At 39.5% G+C, this 15,792-nt stretch overlaps 1 protein-coding gene across 2 annotated transcripts in view; it reads left to right on the top strand.

Moving 5' to 3' along the window:
- Nucleotides 1–15,792, top strand: part of LOC146307994 (pre-B-cell leukemia transcription factor 1-like) — a 45,306-nt gene that overhangs the window by 13,546 nt on the left and 15,968 nt on the right. For both annotated transcript variants that reach the window (XM_084746294.1, XM_084746295.1), the window contains exons 3-5: nt 11,980–12,221; nt 13,910–14,100; nt 15,340–15,475. In XM_084746294.1, coding sequence (XP_084602420.1) covers nt 11,980–12,221; nt 13,910–14,100; nt 15,340–15,475 — 569 coding nt within the window. The remainder of the gene's footprint in view (nt 1–11,979; nt 12,222–13,909; nt 14,101–15,339; nt 15,476–15,792) is intronic.

Raw genomic sequence — 15,792 nt, forward strand, 5'->3', positions numbered from 1 at the left:
AGACCATTTATCTGTTATGCTAATCCCTCCATACAGACCACTGCTGAAATGCTTCAGGCCAGAACACAGGTTCATCAGAATCTGGCCAGAAGGTGCCACTGCTACTCTGCAGGACTATTTTGCTGGCACAGACTGGACTATGTTCAGGGAGGCAGCTACCTATGACCAGCACATGTGTAGAGGAGTACGCAGATTCAGTGACTGGATATATGGGAAAATGCAGAATGTCACTGTTCTGAAGGCCATCACCACACGTGTCAACCAGAAGCTGCATGCATGTAAGATCCCCTCTCCCCCCGGGGAGCAGGTACTCTGTCCGGACACAGCTGACGTGAAGAGGACCCTATCCAGAGTCAACCCATGCAAAGCTGCAGGCCCCAACAACATAGCTGGGCGAGTGCTCAGGGACTGTGCAAACCAGCTGGCAGATGTCCTCACAGACATTTTCAACATCTCCCTGAGCTGTCATCCCTTCAGGGTTAAAAAAAAAACACCATCATCCCTATGCCAAAGAATTTAACTGTGACATTTGTCAATGACTACCGCCCTGTGGCACTGACCCCCATCATGATGAAGTGCTTTGCGCTGCTAGTCATGAGAAACATCAAATCTGTCCTCCCCACCTCACAGGACCTTCTCCAGTTTGCCCCAACCGCACCACTGATGATGCCATCTCCTACACCCTGCACTCAGCCCTGTCCCACCTGGACACCAAGAACACTTATGTCAAAATGCTGTTCATAGACTTGAGTTCAGCATTCAACACAATCATCCCCTAGAAATTGGTAAACAAACGTTCCCTGCTGGGCCTCAGTAACTCCCTCTGCAATTGGATTCTGGACTTCCTGACAGTAAGAACACAGACAGTGAGCATTGGTGGTAGAACATCAGGCACAATCACGCTGAACACGGGTGCCCCCCATGGTTGTGTGCTCGGCCCATTTTTGTTCACACTGCTTACCCATGACTGCTCTGCCAAGTCAGAATCCAAACACATTACTAAGTTTGCGGATGACACGATTTTTCATCAGTGGCTCTGCTGTGGAGAGGGTCAGCAGCACCAAGTTGCTGGGCGTGACAATTGCAGACGACCTCAACGGGTCTCTCAACACCACCTCCGTAACTAGAAAGGCACACCAGCACCTCCACTTCCTACAGAGACTGAAGAGAGCCAGCTTGCCACCACCTGTACTCACCACCATCTACAGAGGCACAGTCCTGACTGGCTGCATCACTGTGTGGTACGGGAACTGCAGAGCAGCAGATTGCAAGGCCCTGCAGAGCATAGTGAGGACGGCTGAGACAAGAGACAAGATGTCACCATAACCCACTCAAGGGTGCGCTTTGGCCCCCAGAGTTTCCGACCTCATTGATTTATAAAGTTGCGTAGTTGGTAAGCTAACATTACACATCGGTTCGCTAACTATGTTAACATTAGCCCTGACTTACCGTTGTTTGTGCAGCTTCAAATGTTGTACTTGCTGAGTCTGTAATTTTTGACCCACATGTTTTGTATACTACAATTCATTTTTTTGTTTTTTGTTGACCATCTGATACTTGAATAAAATCTTTGGTATTGTTTTTTCCAGCTAACACCCAGTAATGTAAAGTAAGTTCTTCGTGGTTCTCTCCTGCAACTTGATTGGTTGCTGTCAGATTGGTTAAAACAAATTGGATCTGTGAAAAAAGTGTCTTGCTGAGAATGAATAGTGTTAATGTTAGTTGATTGAGAAATGATGGGAAATGAATCTTAGAGTCACACTTTTTAAATAGACTTTTTAGTTTTTGGGCTTGGGGGAGGTATCAAATACTTTCAAGTCAAAAGGCTCAAGTCCAAGTGAAGTCATGAGTCACTGGTCTTGAATTTGTGATTCAAGTCTGACTAGAATATACTAAAACACACAATTAACATTAAAGGAAAGCAAATCCATTTCCCCCAAAGGATGAACCCTTCCTTCTTTCATCACTCCATGAGCTTTCCTCGAGCACCATCTTCAAGATTAAGAAGAAAACTTTGAACAAAGTTCAACTTGTTGACCTCATTTCCTGTGAGCTCCACAGGGAATAAACAACAAGTCGAATAGTCAGTCTTGATTTTTAGGACTTCTAGTGAGACACTTATACATTGTAAATGAATTGAATTTTGTTTATGCTGCTCAAATAAGTCTTTTGAGAAACAATATCCCAATTATTCTATATGACCCCATGACTTCACTGTAAACAACTGTAAACTACTTTCTATACACTCATATACTGGTGAATTATTGTTATATGTGTTGAGGAACCTTATTGACACATTTTGTCTGAAACAAATGGATCAAAAGAGTACTCAAAGCTGTTCTCACTTTGAATACAGTGCTGCAGTTTGTGTGGGATGTCCTCTTGAAGAGGGCACCAAAAATAGATGGATTTTGTTTGTCACAGCTTTTTTAACCATGAAATGAAGATGTTAAATGGAACTGCTGTTAAAAGTAAATGACTGAAGGAGGCAGGAATGTTTGGGCTGAAGAAAAAGCTTCCAGCAATTCCACAGAACTTCCTTCCAGTTTCTGTAGTTTTGTGAAGCAGTCGGTGTGGGACTGTGAGTGTTTACCAAAATTTCACTATCAGTTTAGTTCAGTTTTAACATAACAAAGCTATCAGAGCTAGTGTTTGTTCAATTATTAGTCAGTCTTAATCAGTAATCTATATTCTGAATGCTTCCACATGTACTCGCGTAATCAAGCACAGACACGTTTCATCATACCTGTTTCTTCTGAACGTCCCTCTACTGTGATGAACATGTTATTTGTTCATAAGAATTACAGTGAACACGCATGATGGCAACTTCCATTTACACACCAATTAACATAAAGTCTAATTACCCTGGTAGAGAGTGGAGTCAATGACTGTGGTTGCTTGGTTACATGTACATGTAGTGGAGAGGTAGCAGATGGAAATGACACTGTGTGCTACTGTAATTGTAAGAATGGTTGTGTGTGTGTTCCTGCAAAACACACTTTCTACATGCAGATTCAAAAGTGGCTGCTCAGTTGTGATTATAATTCAAGTCACTGACTCTGAGACTCTGTTTCATGCTAAATCAAATCAATACACCTAAAGTCATAGAAATAGTACAAATCATTTATCAAGAGCATATATCTTAAGTGAGCAGCACTGTATGTGTGTATGGATGGATTTTCACACAGTGGAAAAAAGAGACTAGCCAGCAAGAACACCAGATAGTTGTTAATGTGCACCAGATAATTTCTTGTGTACACCAAATAGTTTCTAGTGTGGACTAGAAGGTTCCTTGTGTGCACTAGACAGTTCCTAGTATGCACCAGAGAGTTACGTTTGTGCACCAGAAGGGTCCTAGTGTGCACCAAGCAGCACCAGGTTTCTACCATGCACCAGAAGGTTCTGTGGATTAGATAGTATCTAGTGTGCATCAGATTGTTTCTAATATGCCTCAGATATTTCTTAGTGTGCACCAGAGGGATTGTGCATCAGACCAGTTCCTAGTGTGCACCGGATAGTTTCAAACAACATAAAGCGACTTTCACTCCTCTCATTGGTGTTTGTGTTGGAAGCGATAAAGTAAACATGGAAGAAGGTCCTGAAGACAGTCTAGCAAAGGTGGATTTCACTCATCCACGTCCCATTATACAAAGTCCACCAGGCTTTGGTGGAGCTGTTTAGGTCAAAATTGCAAGTACGTCATGTTGGGTCTGGTCGAGGTCAAATCACGTTCCCACCACAACGAACTACCCCAGAAAGCATTTGTGACTGGAATGACACTTCTTTCTCAAAAGGGTATCTGTGCTGTTGCTTTTGTTAATATGATTTCTGTTTTCTGATCTGCCTGGACGAATCGTATCTAGGGAGAGAACACCCAAAATTCAATTAAATACTAATCCAGTATTTGGTACACCTCAGACCTCATTTTCTAGAATTCCATTTTATTTTCAATAGAGGCAAAATGATTGTTTGCTTGCTAATTTATTTCAAGAAGAGCAAAATCAGCTTTGACCCATAATCAGTGCGTCACGCTGCATTACTCAGTGTGTCTATAACAATTACATGACTAATTTTCTCATGCTGGATATCAGCAGGCATGAAAAACAAAAACCCACACAGCACAACAGGGGAGCTTTACAGAAATAAAACGTGTCTGTGTATTGCATGAAATATGCATTTAGGTAAGTTGTTTCTGCTTCAATCGGCTCAGTGTAGAAATCCTCCACCTCCCACGGTCTTTCATTCACTGTATAATTCCACACTTCTCCCTCTCATTTTCCCTCCATGTCATTACACTGGGGCAAAGTCAGCATCAAGTGGCGCTGTGAAAAGATTAAATTATACTTGGAAATGGGTGCTCCAGTGATTTAGAGGGTGTGTGGCTGTGTATTACTTTTTTTTTTTTGCTGTGCCAATAATAGGCTCTTGTGTCAAAAGGGTGCTGCATGTCAATTATCCACTATTTATTAATGTTTCCTTCACCCTAACACACTCCTCTCTTCATGCTTTTCCCCCTAACATTCCGTTTTTCTCACCAGCGACAGAATACACCTCAGCTTTCTGGTGACTGCTACAGGAGTTCTGCAGGCACCCCACTTAATCAAAGCGTGTGTATGTGTGTGTATTTATGTGTCTGTAGGGCTATAGATGCTTATGTATTGAGAAGGCTGGCAGTGAATGAATACTAGATTTTTATTAATGGCACCTTCCCCCTGTTGATAAAATGTATGCATTACCAACAGGCCAACCAGAAATAATTCATCCCCAGTAATACAGCTACTTTTACATAGTGAGCGTTAGCACACAGCGGTTCCACACGACTTCATGTTCTACAAGACAACAGCACAAAGAGCGGAAGAAATAATAGGGTTGGAAAAACACCAATAGATTGTTTTTACAGCAGCCATATTGGTATGACATTTGTAGGATGTTACCAATCATAGCAATTAAGGTTCTGTTCCATTTAGTGCAGCAGAGCCTTTTCACTTTGTTTGACCTGAATGGAAAGGAACCTGAAATAGTGTCATTGGTAACAGCTGTCTTTCCCCTACTATTTCATTTCAGTATGGCCACTGTGACACAGGTGTATCACTCAGTCACAATAATTGCTTGTCCAAGCCCACTCTTGAGTACTGGGACAAATTAGGTCCTATTATAATACAGCCCAAACTCGACATAAACCCATGAAATATGTGAAAATGTGGCCCGATCCACCCCAAACCTGTTGGGTCACATCAGATTCGGGCACGGATCTCAAGCCCTGTCATAATCATCTTTGTTTTAAAATGGATTTGTTATATGAAAATTTGGCCCATGTTAAAGTTGTGTCTCAGATTTCTGTCAACTCCATCATATTTGTAGAAAAACATGATTTAATCAGGCATGAGAATGGTTAGCTATAACCTAAGCACCCCTGTCTCACTTCCTGGTTTAAAAAATGGTGGGAATACTGCTCAAGCACTGGTAAGCTTTCTATTTTTAGACAAATGGATGAAATAATATTGTAACCAGATATGTCTCAACCATAAAATGTGAACTCTGTAGTCCTTTTAAATCAAAGCTAAATAAGAATTATGGTTTAAAAATGTGTATTTTGATTAACATTAAGAGACTCTGAGACACTTTAAAAAATAAATTTGGCTGCTCACTATGACTCTGCTGTGAAATGAAAAAAAATTGATCATTTTGTCAACTCTGCAAGATGTTGATGTTCTACAAAAAATAACAAATCAGTAAGAGATTCTCAAGACTTATACAAAAATCACAAAAAAGTCTAAGAATGCTGTCACACCTAAAGTCCAGACAGAAGTCCGAACCAAGGTTAATTTTTGGAGTGACTGTCACATTTTGTCCGCTTAGTTTTGGTTTCACATTGTAATTATTTAAGCGGACTAAAGAACTTTACGTTGTACCTACATCCTATCGTCATCACCTTGGCTGTGTCTCCATGTATTATGTAGACAGACGTGCGTCTGACGTCAGCGTGTTTACAGGTCAGCAGGCTGCCTGACTTCAGTGAGAGAGAGAAAGAGAGATGAATGAACAGATTCACATCGTTGTCACAATAATAATATTATTATGGGACTACTACCAGCAGCACCAAAGTGAAACAACAACTGAAAAGTGTCTACATTTTTTTTTCCATCTGACTCTTTGTAAAGTCATCAGATCTGCTCCTGTTGCTCATTTTGTTTTGGTGCGTTGTTTTCCGTTCTTCCTGCTCTGATGATATCCTATTGTAATTTCTTGTAATTGGTCCAAAAGTCCGAACCATCCAAAAAATGTTTTCACACAATAAATAAACCCAACATTGGTTCAGTTTGATCCAGACCAAGACCACCTCTTTTTGCCAGACCAGAGTCCAGCTCTTTTAGTTCAGAAATCCAGACCAAACAAGGCAGGTGTGAAAACATCCTAAGATAGTCTTTTAAAACTATTCATTACTTTTATTGTTACACCGTGGTCATGTTAGACCTTAAGGTCTGATAGATCCTACTATTTTGATTGTTTTAAACAAGAGCGCCTTGTTTTTCATGTACATGAGTTCCTATCTAAAGAGCATCTCAAACAAATTCATTCAGTCCAGGAAACATTCATACCCAAACACATTTTCATCTGTTTTGTATATGGATACTTGTGATTGCCAGTCAATAGTACCAGATCACAAGAATCTGACCTTGAGTCTTATCCCTGTTGCTGCACTTTGCTTGTAGTATATTCTAGATAATTTTTGTGCTCTATCCACAAGTGTTTGCCTGCTGGCTGTATGTTAGGAAGAAGTGTGAGAAAGACATGGAGAGTGCAGATGTTAGCTAGTGCACAGAACAGGAACTTGTGACAGGGCAAATGACAAAGAGAGAGAGAGAGAGAGAGAGAGGTTATTGTTGAGCATTTATGTGGATGCTAAAACATGCAAATAGATTTCTTGACACTTGTGTTGGCTCAAGATAAATTGTTCTTCTGCTAATGATGATAATTGATCTACAAAATAAATTTTCTGTGTGTGTAAGAACTGTTTTCTTCTTCTCAGAACTTTCCACTACGTGCTCAGAAATGAGGTGCAAATATAACGCGATAGAATTGTAGATTGAAAATCCACCGCTGCGGCGTGCGGCGACAAACCCCTCTACCTTTTCCAAGTGTCTGTGGCTGCTCTGTAAATGTTCCACAGACAAAAGAAGAGTGAAGATTGATTGTGTTTTGCACTACTGAAAGACACTTACACACCTCTGCATTCTGCTCATTTGCTGCTGCCATGTGTGGAATGATCCTGTCCATTTCAATGAGCCAGTCAGGACACAGAGACAAACAGCTGCCCTTTCTGCACACAAGCCACAATTTATTGAATGAGACAAGCCGTAGACCACCTGCCACACCATCTAGATCTGTGTGTCTGCATGTGTGTGTATGTGTGTGTGCTTAAGACCTGCAAAATAAATGCATCTTTGGCCACTGGGATTGTATTTTTACCCCCAGTCCATGATTTTCCTGTGTTTCTTTTTTTTGTGTTGATGGAATGCACAGTTTCTGTGTTTATGGCCACAGTTTTTCTGTTCTGATGCTTTGAGGTTTTTTTTTTTATTTTATTTTAGAACTTAGTGAGAGATTAATGGATTTGGTGCTTGTGTGTATCATGTGCAACTTAGCTAAGTCCAGTTTTAATTTAATTCCAAGTGTTTACATTACAGTACTATAGTCTCATTCTGGTGCTTTTCAAAACAGATATTAGCTAAATAGCACAGGGCTACTAGCACCAGCCAAATATCACTTCTAAACTGCAGTGGCTCATTGTGTCAGACAGACGAGACAGTAAAAAAGGCACACTGACTCCCACCATAAACACATAATACAGTCCCTCCAGGATTTCACACGCTTTTTTGGGGAAAAAAGCCTAAAATGTCTGATTTCACATTGGGCCGGGCATATATTGATGATATATCACATCATGATATGAGATATCGTTATACTGTGATATAAGCATTGTCTTTTACTGGTTTTGAAGGCTGCATTACAGTAAAATGCTATATTTTCAGAACTTACCAGACTATTGTAGCTGTTATGTTACTTGTTTTTAGTGTAGTCATCCCTACAATATTGTCACAGTATTGAAATGATGGTATTTAGTTAGAAATATTGTGTTCTTTTATTTTGTCTATATTGCCCAGAGATAATACAGTGAACTCACTTCAGTTGCTTCCACCTCTTGGAGTAAACAACACATCATCATCTACATGATCAGTAATTATCGATATCGGCCGATATGAAACTTTAAAAAAAAAAAAAAAAATGTGGTGCATGTTGGGATATGTTTAGGGATTTTTTGCAATGAAATTACATAAAAAAAAGCAATTCAATAAAAAAAAGCAGTTTATTCTGGGGAGAAGAAAAGAATGCTCTGTTCTGATTGTTCTATAATAATCAAAAACAATAACATTTCATTAACAATACAGAAAAATAGTAAATACTAAAACACTAAGTCAGCTCATTGAGTCATACGTGTATGACGTTTGCATGGGGGACTGCTGTGATTGGTGGAACTCGTGGGAAGCTATGATGATGGGCAGTTATTGGACAAAATTTCAAGGTCATGCACAATTCACAGGGGTTGGTTGAGTTTGTGTTAACTGTTGCGATTGCAACATAGCAACTTCCTCAAGGGGCTGATAATACATTGGCACTGTGCAGGGCAGGTCAGTAATACATTTGGGTTGGGTGATATGTTAACATTTTTCAACTGACCATTGTCAGGCCATCTATTGGCAATTGGCGATATCTTAATCTCCTCTCCCATCTATCTGATCCATCCTGTTTAATTTAAGTGTACCCTTTTGAATTCTTCAGAAGGTGTACAGGTGTACTTCACAGAAGGTTTCTCTATTTTGCTGACCTAAAAGGAGTTTAACTGGCTTGTTAATTCCTTATAAAACACATTTAATTCAAACTCAACACAAAAGCATGTAAAACTCACCTAAATCATCTCTGTTAGTCTGTCCACTGTTCCAACAATCATCAACTCTGGTTTGGTAGAATTATGGACCATTACATTTGCAAAATAAAATGACAGATCTTGTCTCCAAAATCAGCCCAAAAAAACCCAACCAGCAATGGATTCAGTCCATCATTGATTGGTGATATATTCTTCCAATTGTCCAATCTTAAAATACATTAATATTTGACCCCAAAAAATATAACAATTAATTAGCAATTTCCCCTCATATGTATAAAAATAACATTTAATATGTAACATTTCCTTGTAAAGGTATTGTGTGCACTGCAGGTATCATGGCTTTATAATAACATACTGTGTATCTGGAGTTAATATCTCGTGTAAACGTTCTGTTTCTGATCCCTTAGGTATCAAACCAGTATTGTTTCATTATGCTGCAGGGAAGTGTCATTTTTGTATTGTGACAACACTTCATAGAGTAGGATACATTGATTGTTGGTTTGAGTCTACATAAGAGATTTGCTGGCAATAAGAAACACAGAAAATTATCAGACTTATTTATTAACAAGAGAAATAAAAAAAAACAAAACAATTCAAACATTTTCATTGTGAGAATCAGCATAGTCTGAGAAGGAAACATCACCTGGTTGAACTGCTCCCAACTCATAGACTGAAAAAGACTGGATGTAAAAGAAATGAAGAAGAAGAAGATCTCCTTTTTCTGATAAGTGGTGGGATTGTCTGGAGGATGAACTGGTCCAGTATTGGGCCGTCAACCTTGTTACCTATCATGATATTAGTTCAGCATAGCTTCACCTTTTCAGTAGATGCACGTTACATTTCTGTTCCAGAATGGAGCAGTGAAGCATTCCATGTCACCTGGTCCTGATGCTCATTGTGTGTAAATTATCACACATGGCACCTACAGGGTGACCTACTTTCCTCATGTTAGCAGAGGCTGTGCAGAGCTGGACGAGCCCCAGTGACACAATCACAATCCCCCCTCCTGTGAAGTGTCTCAAACAGCCAGCAGTGAGAGTGGAAGTGACAGCTGGATGGGGGGAACGGCACATCAGGGCTCCTTGTTACAGTTAATATACCTGACATGAGAATCAGAGCCTGGCTGGATGCAGCACAGCAGTGCTGTATGGTAGAAGGAGGTGGACAGCAGGAGAGAGAAGAGTGAGGTTGGAAGTGTCAGCTACTCCAAACACACTGGAGATGTGAGAGGGGCGTGCCACCCTCACTTTTCCTATTTTTGTGCCCCTCACTTTTATAGTTTCAGGTTGATTTTCTTCTTAAACCCTGTCTGAACATTGTCCTCTAACTGCCAAAATCCAGATGACAGATCTGAGTTGATCAGATATTACCATGAACTCCCAGCAATATGTGTAATTAGCAGCAGTGAGTGGAGGTGAGAGCTCTATGAACTGTATTTTCCCCCGTTCTCTGACATACAGTGATTAAATTCATCTGTGTCTGGGATCCTTGTAGCTGACTTGGTAGAACGTTTGGTGTCTCCCCATCAACAAATAGAAACAGCAGCATGACTGCAACAACATTACTGCACACATGAAAACATTACTACTGAAAGCAGCCTGTCTAATCATTAAAGTAAAAGAAAACACTGAAACATCAATACACAACACACAATAGAGAAACCACCTAGAAAGCTTGACATCATATAAAAGATAATGTAATGATTAGAGAGGCTGCTTTAAGCCATGTTAAACATTTCTGTGCAAGCAGTAATACCACTGCTCCAAATGTCATTAATGTTTAATCAGCAGGACCAGGTTTTTGTTGGTTGATGGAGCAAATTGCTTTCTGCTGCCTCAACATAGCCACACATCAACAATGCCACCACTTCATTTTATGACCAAAACACCCATATGTGCACAGATGAGCGCAAGTACATTTCTTACTTACACAACATTCGCACTGGGCATGAAAATGACAACTGCGTCTGTTGGAAATTGTGTTGTGTGTTTGTGTTATTTCTTTCAAAATAGAAACATTTGGTGATGACTCTATTTATATATGCAAAAGTATAACTGAACTATGCAATGAAAACTACAGTGCAGCATCTCATGCCCAGAGCTTGTGAAGTGAGAAGTCATTTGTGAAAATGGCCATGGGTTGGCTGTTAATGTGCACAGCAGAGGAGGTGGTGAACAGGATGTGGGATCAGGTGTGAATGTTGTTTTCTTTCATCTTGATGGGATTACAGCCAGGAGAGAGAACAGTGCTGCTCTGCTCGGTGCATTTCCAGTGATACAGTCCCTGCAATGGACACAGAAAAATAGTGCAATGACTCTGAACTCTCTCTCACACACACACATACACACACACTCATGCAGAGTTTGATTCCATAGACACCAGGCAGATACTGGTCTCAACACACACATCCCATCCACTCAGCCTTGCCTTGTCCAGTAAGTGTTTTGTCTCTGTCTTTTGGGTTATTTGACTGAGACTTGTCTCAGTCTCGTGGTAATTTTCTCTCAGACTTCACTCAAAATGTGATTTGACTCTAACTTGTCTTATTCTTTTGGGTGTTTTGATTCAGGCTTGAGTCTTTCTTATCACAGTTTTGACTCAAACATGAGGTGAGAGAGAGAGATGTTTGTTATTTTTCATAGTAGGTGACAGTACAAGTCTCCAAAAAGATGCCAGAATTGCATTGTCTGTCCAATCCTTGCATTATTGGTAGAGTCAGTAGGATTTGTTAAAGCTGTTCTTACATGAAGATGTCAAATACCAACATTTTGACTTGTTAAAAGGTCTTGAGCACAGCAAAACAATGAGAAAAAATAAGGAAATACAGGCAGAGGGCAGGGTCTCTGTAGATTCAGCCACCACACACTTCTATCAATCTATACAATGTGTTTTTAAGGAAACTTTTGCAGATTATACATTTAAAACATTTACTTTGACTCCACCCTGATGTTGTCTGTTGTTTGCATTGACCCAGTTCCACGCAGTACCATGATGGTGTAGTAATATCAGTGTTTTCTGTCTTTGTGTGTCAGGTCTGAGTATCCGTGGTGCGCAGGAAGAAGACCCCCCAGACGCACAGCTGATGAGACTGGACAACATGCTGTTGGCGGAGGGGGTGGCTGGACCGGAGAAAGGGGGTGGAGCAGCAGTGGCTGCAGCCGCAGCAGCTGCAGCAGGCGGTGTGGCTGATAACTCCATCGAACACTCTGACTACAGGGCCAAGCTGACACAGATCAGACAGATATATCACACAGAACTAGAGAAATATGAACAGGTGAGTCACTGCTCTAGAACAATAGACACATTATTGTTGGTAATCATTATGATATTTTTTGTGTGTTTGGAGGTAAAACATTTCAGAAACAGCTAACATTAGCTAGCAGGTTTTGTTGGCTTGTTTCTTAACAATGGCTGAAGAAAATACAAGCTCTTTTGACTACGTATGGTCACTCACTCTCTGGACGCACAAGTGTTAGTTAAAAAACCTCACACTAACCAATGACAGCAGACCCATACATGCTCACTCACTGGATGGACCATCTTTCTAGAATTGCCATAGGGTTGGGTGATTGGACCAATATATCCCTGACTGGCTGAGTTTTAGCCGGTTGTATTTTGTTGGGGATGATTTTTGTAAATTTATTTTGCTAATTTAATGGTGACAAGCACATTTAATAGTGATAGTGAGAGGTGCTGCTCAGTGACTCACTCAGCAGCACAGGACACAGCCACTGGGCCAAAGGGTAAGGAAAACAGACTGTGGAGACAATATTTTCACATCTAACAAAGTGAATTAAGGATTTATTTCTACCAAACCAGAGTTAAGGCAATTAAAACTCGGTGAAAGAGAGAAGCTTGAATTCAGAAGGTGATCGGTTGCATTTTTCTGTTTAATAGGGAAAATAGGTGTGACGGTGTTTAATTTCTTGACATTTTGTGAGTTCATTTTGTTCATTTTGTTACAGTTGACACACATCTCCCAGCTTTCATCTTTTTGTGTTTAACCGTTTATGTCCTCAGTTTTTTTTTGACTGCCAGTGGCAACCTGGTATGTAATAAAACTTTAATTTTGATCCATTACTACTTTGATTCTGGGCTCCAACAACACAGCGAGGTGACATTTTCTCTTTGTTAATAGGTGGTCTGCTACTCTGAGGTGATTCCTGTTTGCCTCCACTTGTTCCTTTGTTTTTCCTCCAGCTAACACTGTAATGTAATCATGACATCAGTACTAAAAGGCTCTATAGACACACTATTATTATACCTGTTGAAAAGCTAAAAAGAGTTTCACATGGATCAGTCCATCAGACTGTTTTTGTTCAGTGTAGACTTTCTGCCCCTAGATCGAATCTTTAATTGTTATGCTGATGACACACAAATCTGTCTTCCTGTAGCAGCCAGTGACCCTCACAGCTTTTGAAAGTAGGAAACTGCTTGTCACAAATGCATCATTGGGTTTACAAAACTCCTACAGTCGAAGGCAGAGGAGACTGTAATGTTGTTAAGTTGGCCAGCCATGAAATAGTGTTCACTGATATTTCCATTAATTTTGATTGCTGCAAAAATTCTAAAACCAACACAGTCAAGAATTTGGGAAAACTTTGAAAACTGTAAGTTTAAAATGAAAACTAGACGGTCTATTAAGTGTTATTAGGATTTGCAATTATTTCAGAGCAAACTTTTAGTCAAATAAAGCCTATCGAAGTTCATTCATTTTTTACTCATGGTGAGCCCATATGTACATATTACATACAGCATAAAGACCTACCTGCACTTACAGGCTGTCCACACCAAGAACTATAACTATAAAAAATATAGTTCTAAAAATTTTGTAAGTAAATTTTTTTTCTAACTCAAGTGGATGAGTTAGTTCTTGATGTGGACGGCCCTTTACAGTACTGCTGAAGAATGTGGTGGAGGGGTTTCATGGCATGACTTTGTATCTCCATGGTATTTTATTAGGCCTGCAATGAATTCACCACCCATGTAATGAACCTGCTGAGAGAGCAGTCTCGGACACGGCCCATCTCACCCAAAGAGATTGAACGCATGGTGAACATCATTCACCGCAAGTTCAGTTCCATCCAAATGCAGCTCAAGCAGAGCACCTGTGAGGCCGTCATGATCCTGCGCTCCAGGTTCCTGGATGCGAGGTGAGTGTGCAGTCTATGTGTAATCTTATTTTCTTACATCCTGAAGATGCTAAAGCCAAGCTTGTCTGAAAATACAACAGAGTATTTTGTATATTCATTGTTTCATTGTTGTCCTGAGACAGCATGGATGGATTATGGAATGGGCCCTCTGGGCAGAGGCCCAGGAGCCCAAGGCATTAGGTGGCCCTGAGGCTAGAGTGTCTGTTTGAAGCTACCTTCCTTTGTGAAGGTCAGTCATTCCACAATTAAGACAAAATAACCACAAAGAGATGCAAAACAACTAAAAAGGGACACAAAAGTATAATGCAGAGAGATAAAATAACTCTTTCAGTCTGTGGGGCCTTTTACATGTCTGTCCCCAAGGGCTCAGTTTCTTATAATTCACCCATGTCAGACAGCATGTTCTTTGAGGGGTGGCAGTAGCTCAGTCTATAAGGACTTTGCTTGGGCTTGGGAACCAAAGGGTTGCTGGGGTCCAAAGGGTCCACTCTAGTGTGGACTGGTAGCTGGAGAGGTACCATTATATGTACATATGTATATATGTATATATATATATATATATATATATATATATATATATATATATATATATATATATATATATGTATATGTATATATATATATATATATATATATGTGTGTATATATATGTGTAAATGTAATTTCTTCTCAGGGATTAATGAAGTATAAGTTATTCATTACAAAGTTTTAAATTACTTAATTCAAATCATAATTGTTTCACTTTTAACAACATTTAACTTTGGTAAACGTCTCTAACGTCTCTTTTCTTCACATTTTATCTTTTAACAAACCAATAAGGCTTATAGACACTCATAATGATTCATTATCACAGAGTTGTGGTAGGCTAAGTAATCTACTATTATTGATTGAGGACAAAAATGTATCTTTTTAAATAGTTTTGTATAAAGACTGTGTAAATTGTGATTTCATTTATCATGTACAAATCTAATTCTGACAACCTCAGAATAGACAAAGCTTTGGGGACCCCCTGTGATTTTTTTAATCCTAACCCCCTCTAAATAATAATAGTAAATACAAAAAACAATATACAGTTAAATTAAAATCAATCCCTGATAAACTGGAATTTCAAAATTCCTAACTTTATTGTCCCCAGTGCTAATATTGACATATGTGGGTGCTTGTATGCTTTCTGTCTGTTTTATGAACAACATGCATTCTAGTATCTCATCATTGTCGCATCTCTTTTGATTCTCTTAGACGGAAAAGGCGGAACTTTAGCAAACAGGCCACGGAAATCCTGAATGAATATTTTTATTCACACCTGAGTAACCCGTACCCCAGTGAGGAGGCCAAAGAGGAGCTCGCTAAAAAGTGCAGTATCACTGTTTCCCAGGTGAGAAAAAATCATAATAACCACTGGAAAAAAATAAAGACGTAAACACACACACACACACACACTCCAAACTAACAATATAATGGAAGTAATGTGCGCTAATATATTTATAAGGCATGTTATCTCACGGTTAGAACTTTCTAGATTTATTTAGGCAAATACATTGTTAATCTAAGATAACAATATTCTCATCTCATAATATCATGACCAAGGTGTCTTGTGATACTGTGATTGAGACATCACAATGATACACATTAAACACTTAAAAAAATCTATTTGATATGCAAAGATAATGGATAATGAATAGTCTTAAATAA

Source organism: Lutjanus erythropterus, chromosome 20, assembly GCF_056507025.1.
Source record: "Lutjanus erythropterus isolate fLutEry1 chromosome 20, fLutEry1.hap2, whole genome shotgun sequence".
Lineage (NCBI taxonomy): Eukaryota > Metazoa > Chordata > Actinopteri > Lutjaniformes > Lutjanidae > Lutjanus > Lutjanus erythropterus.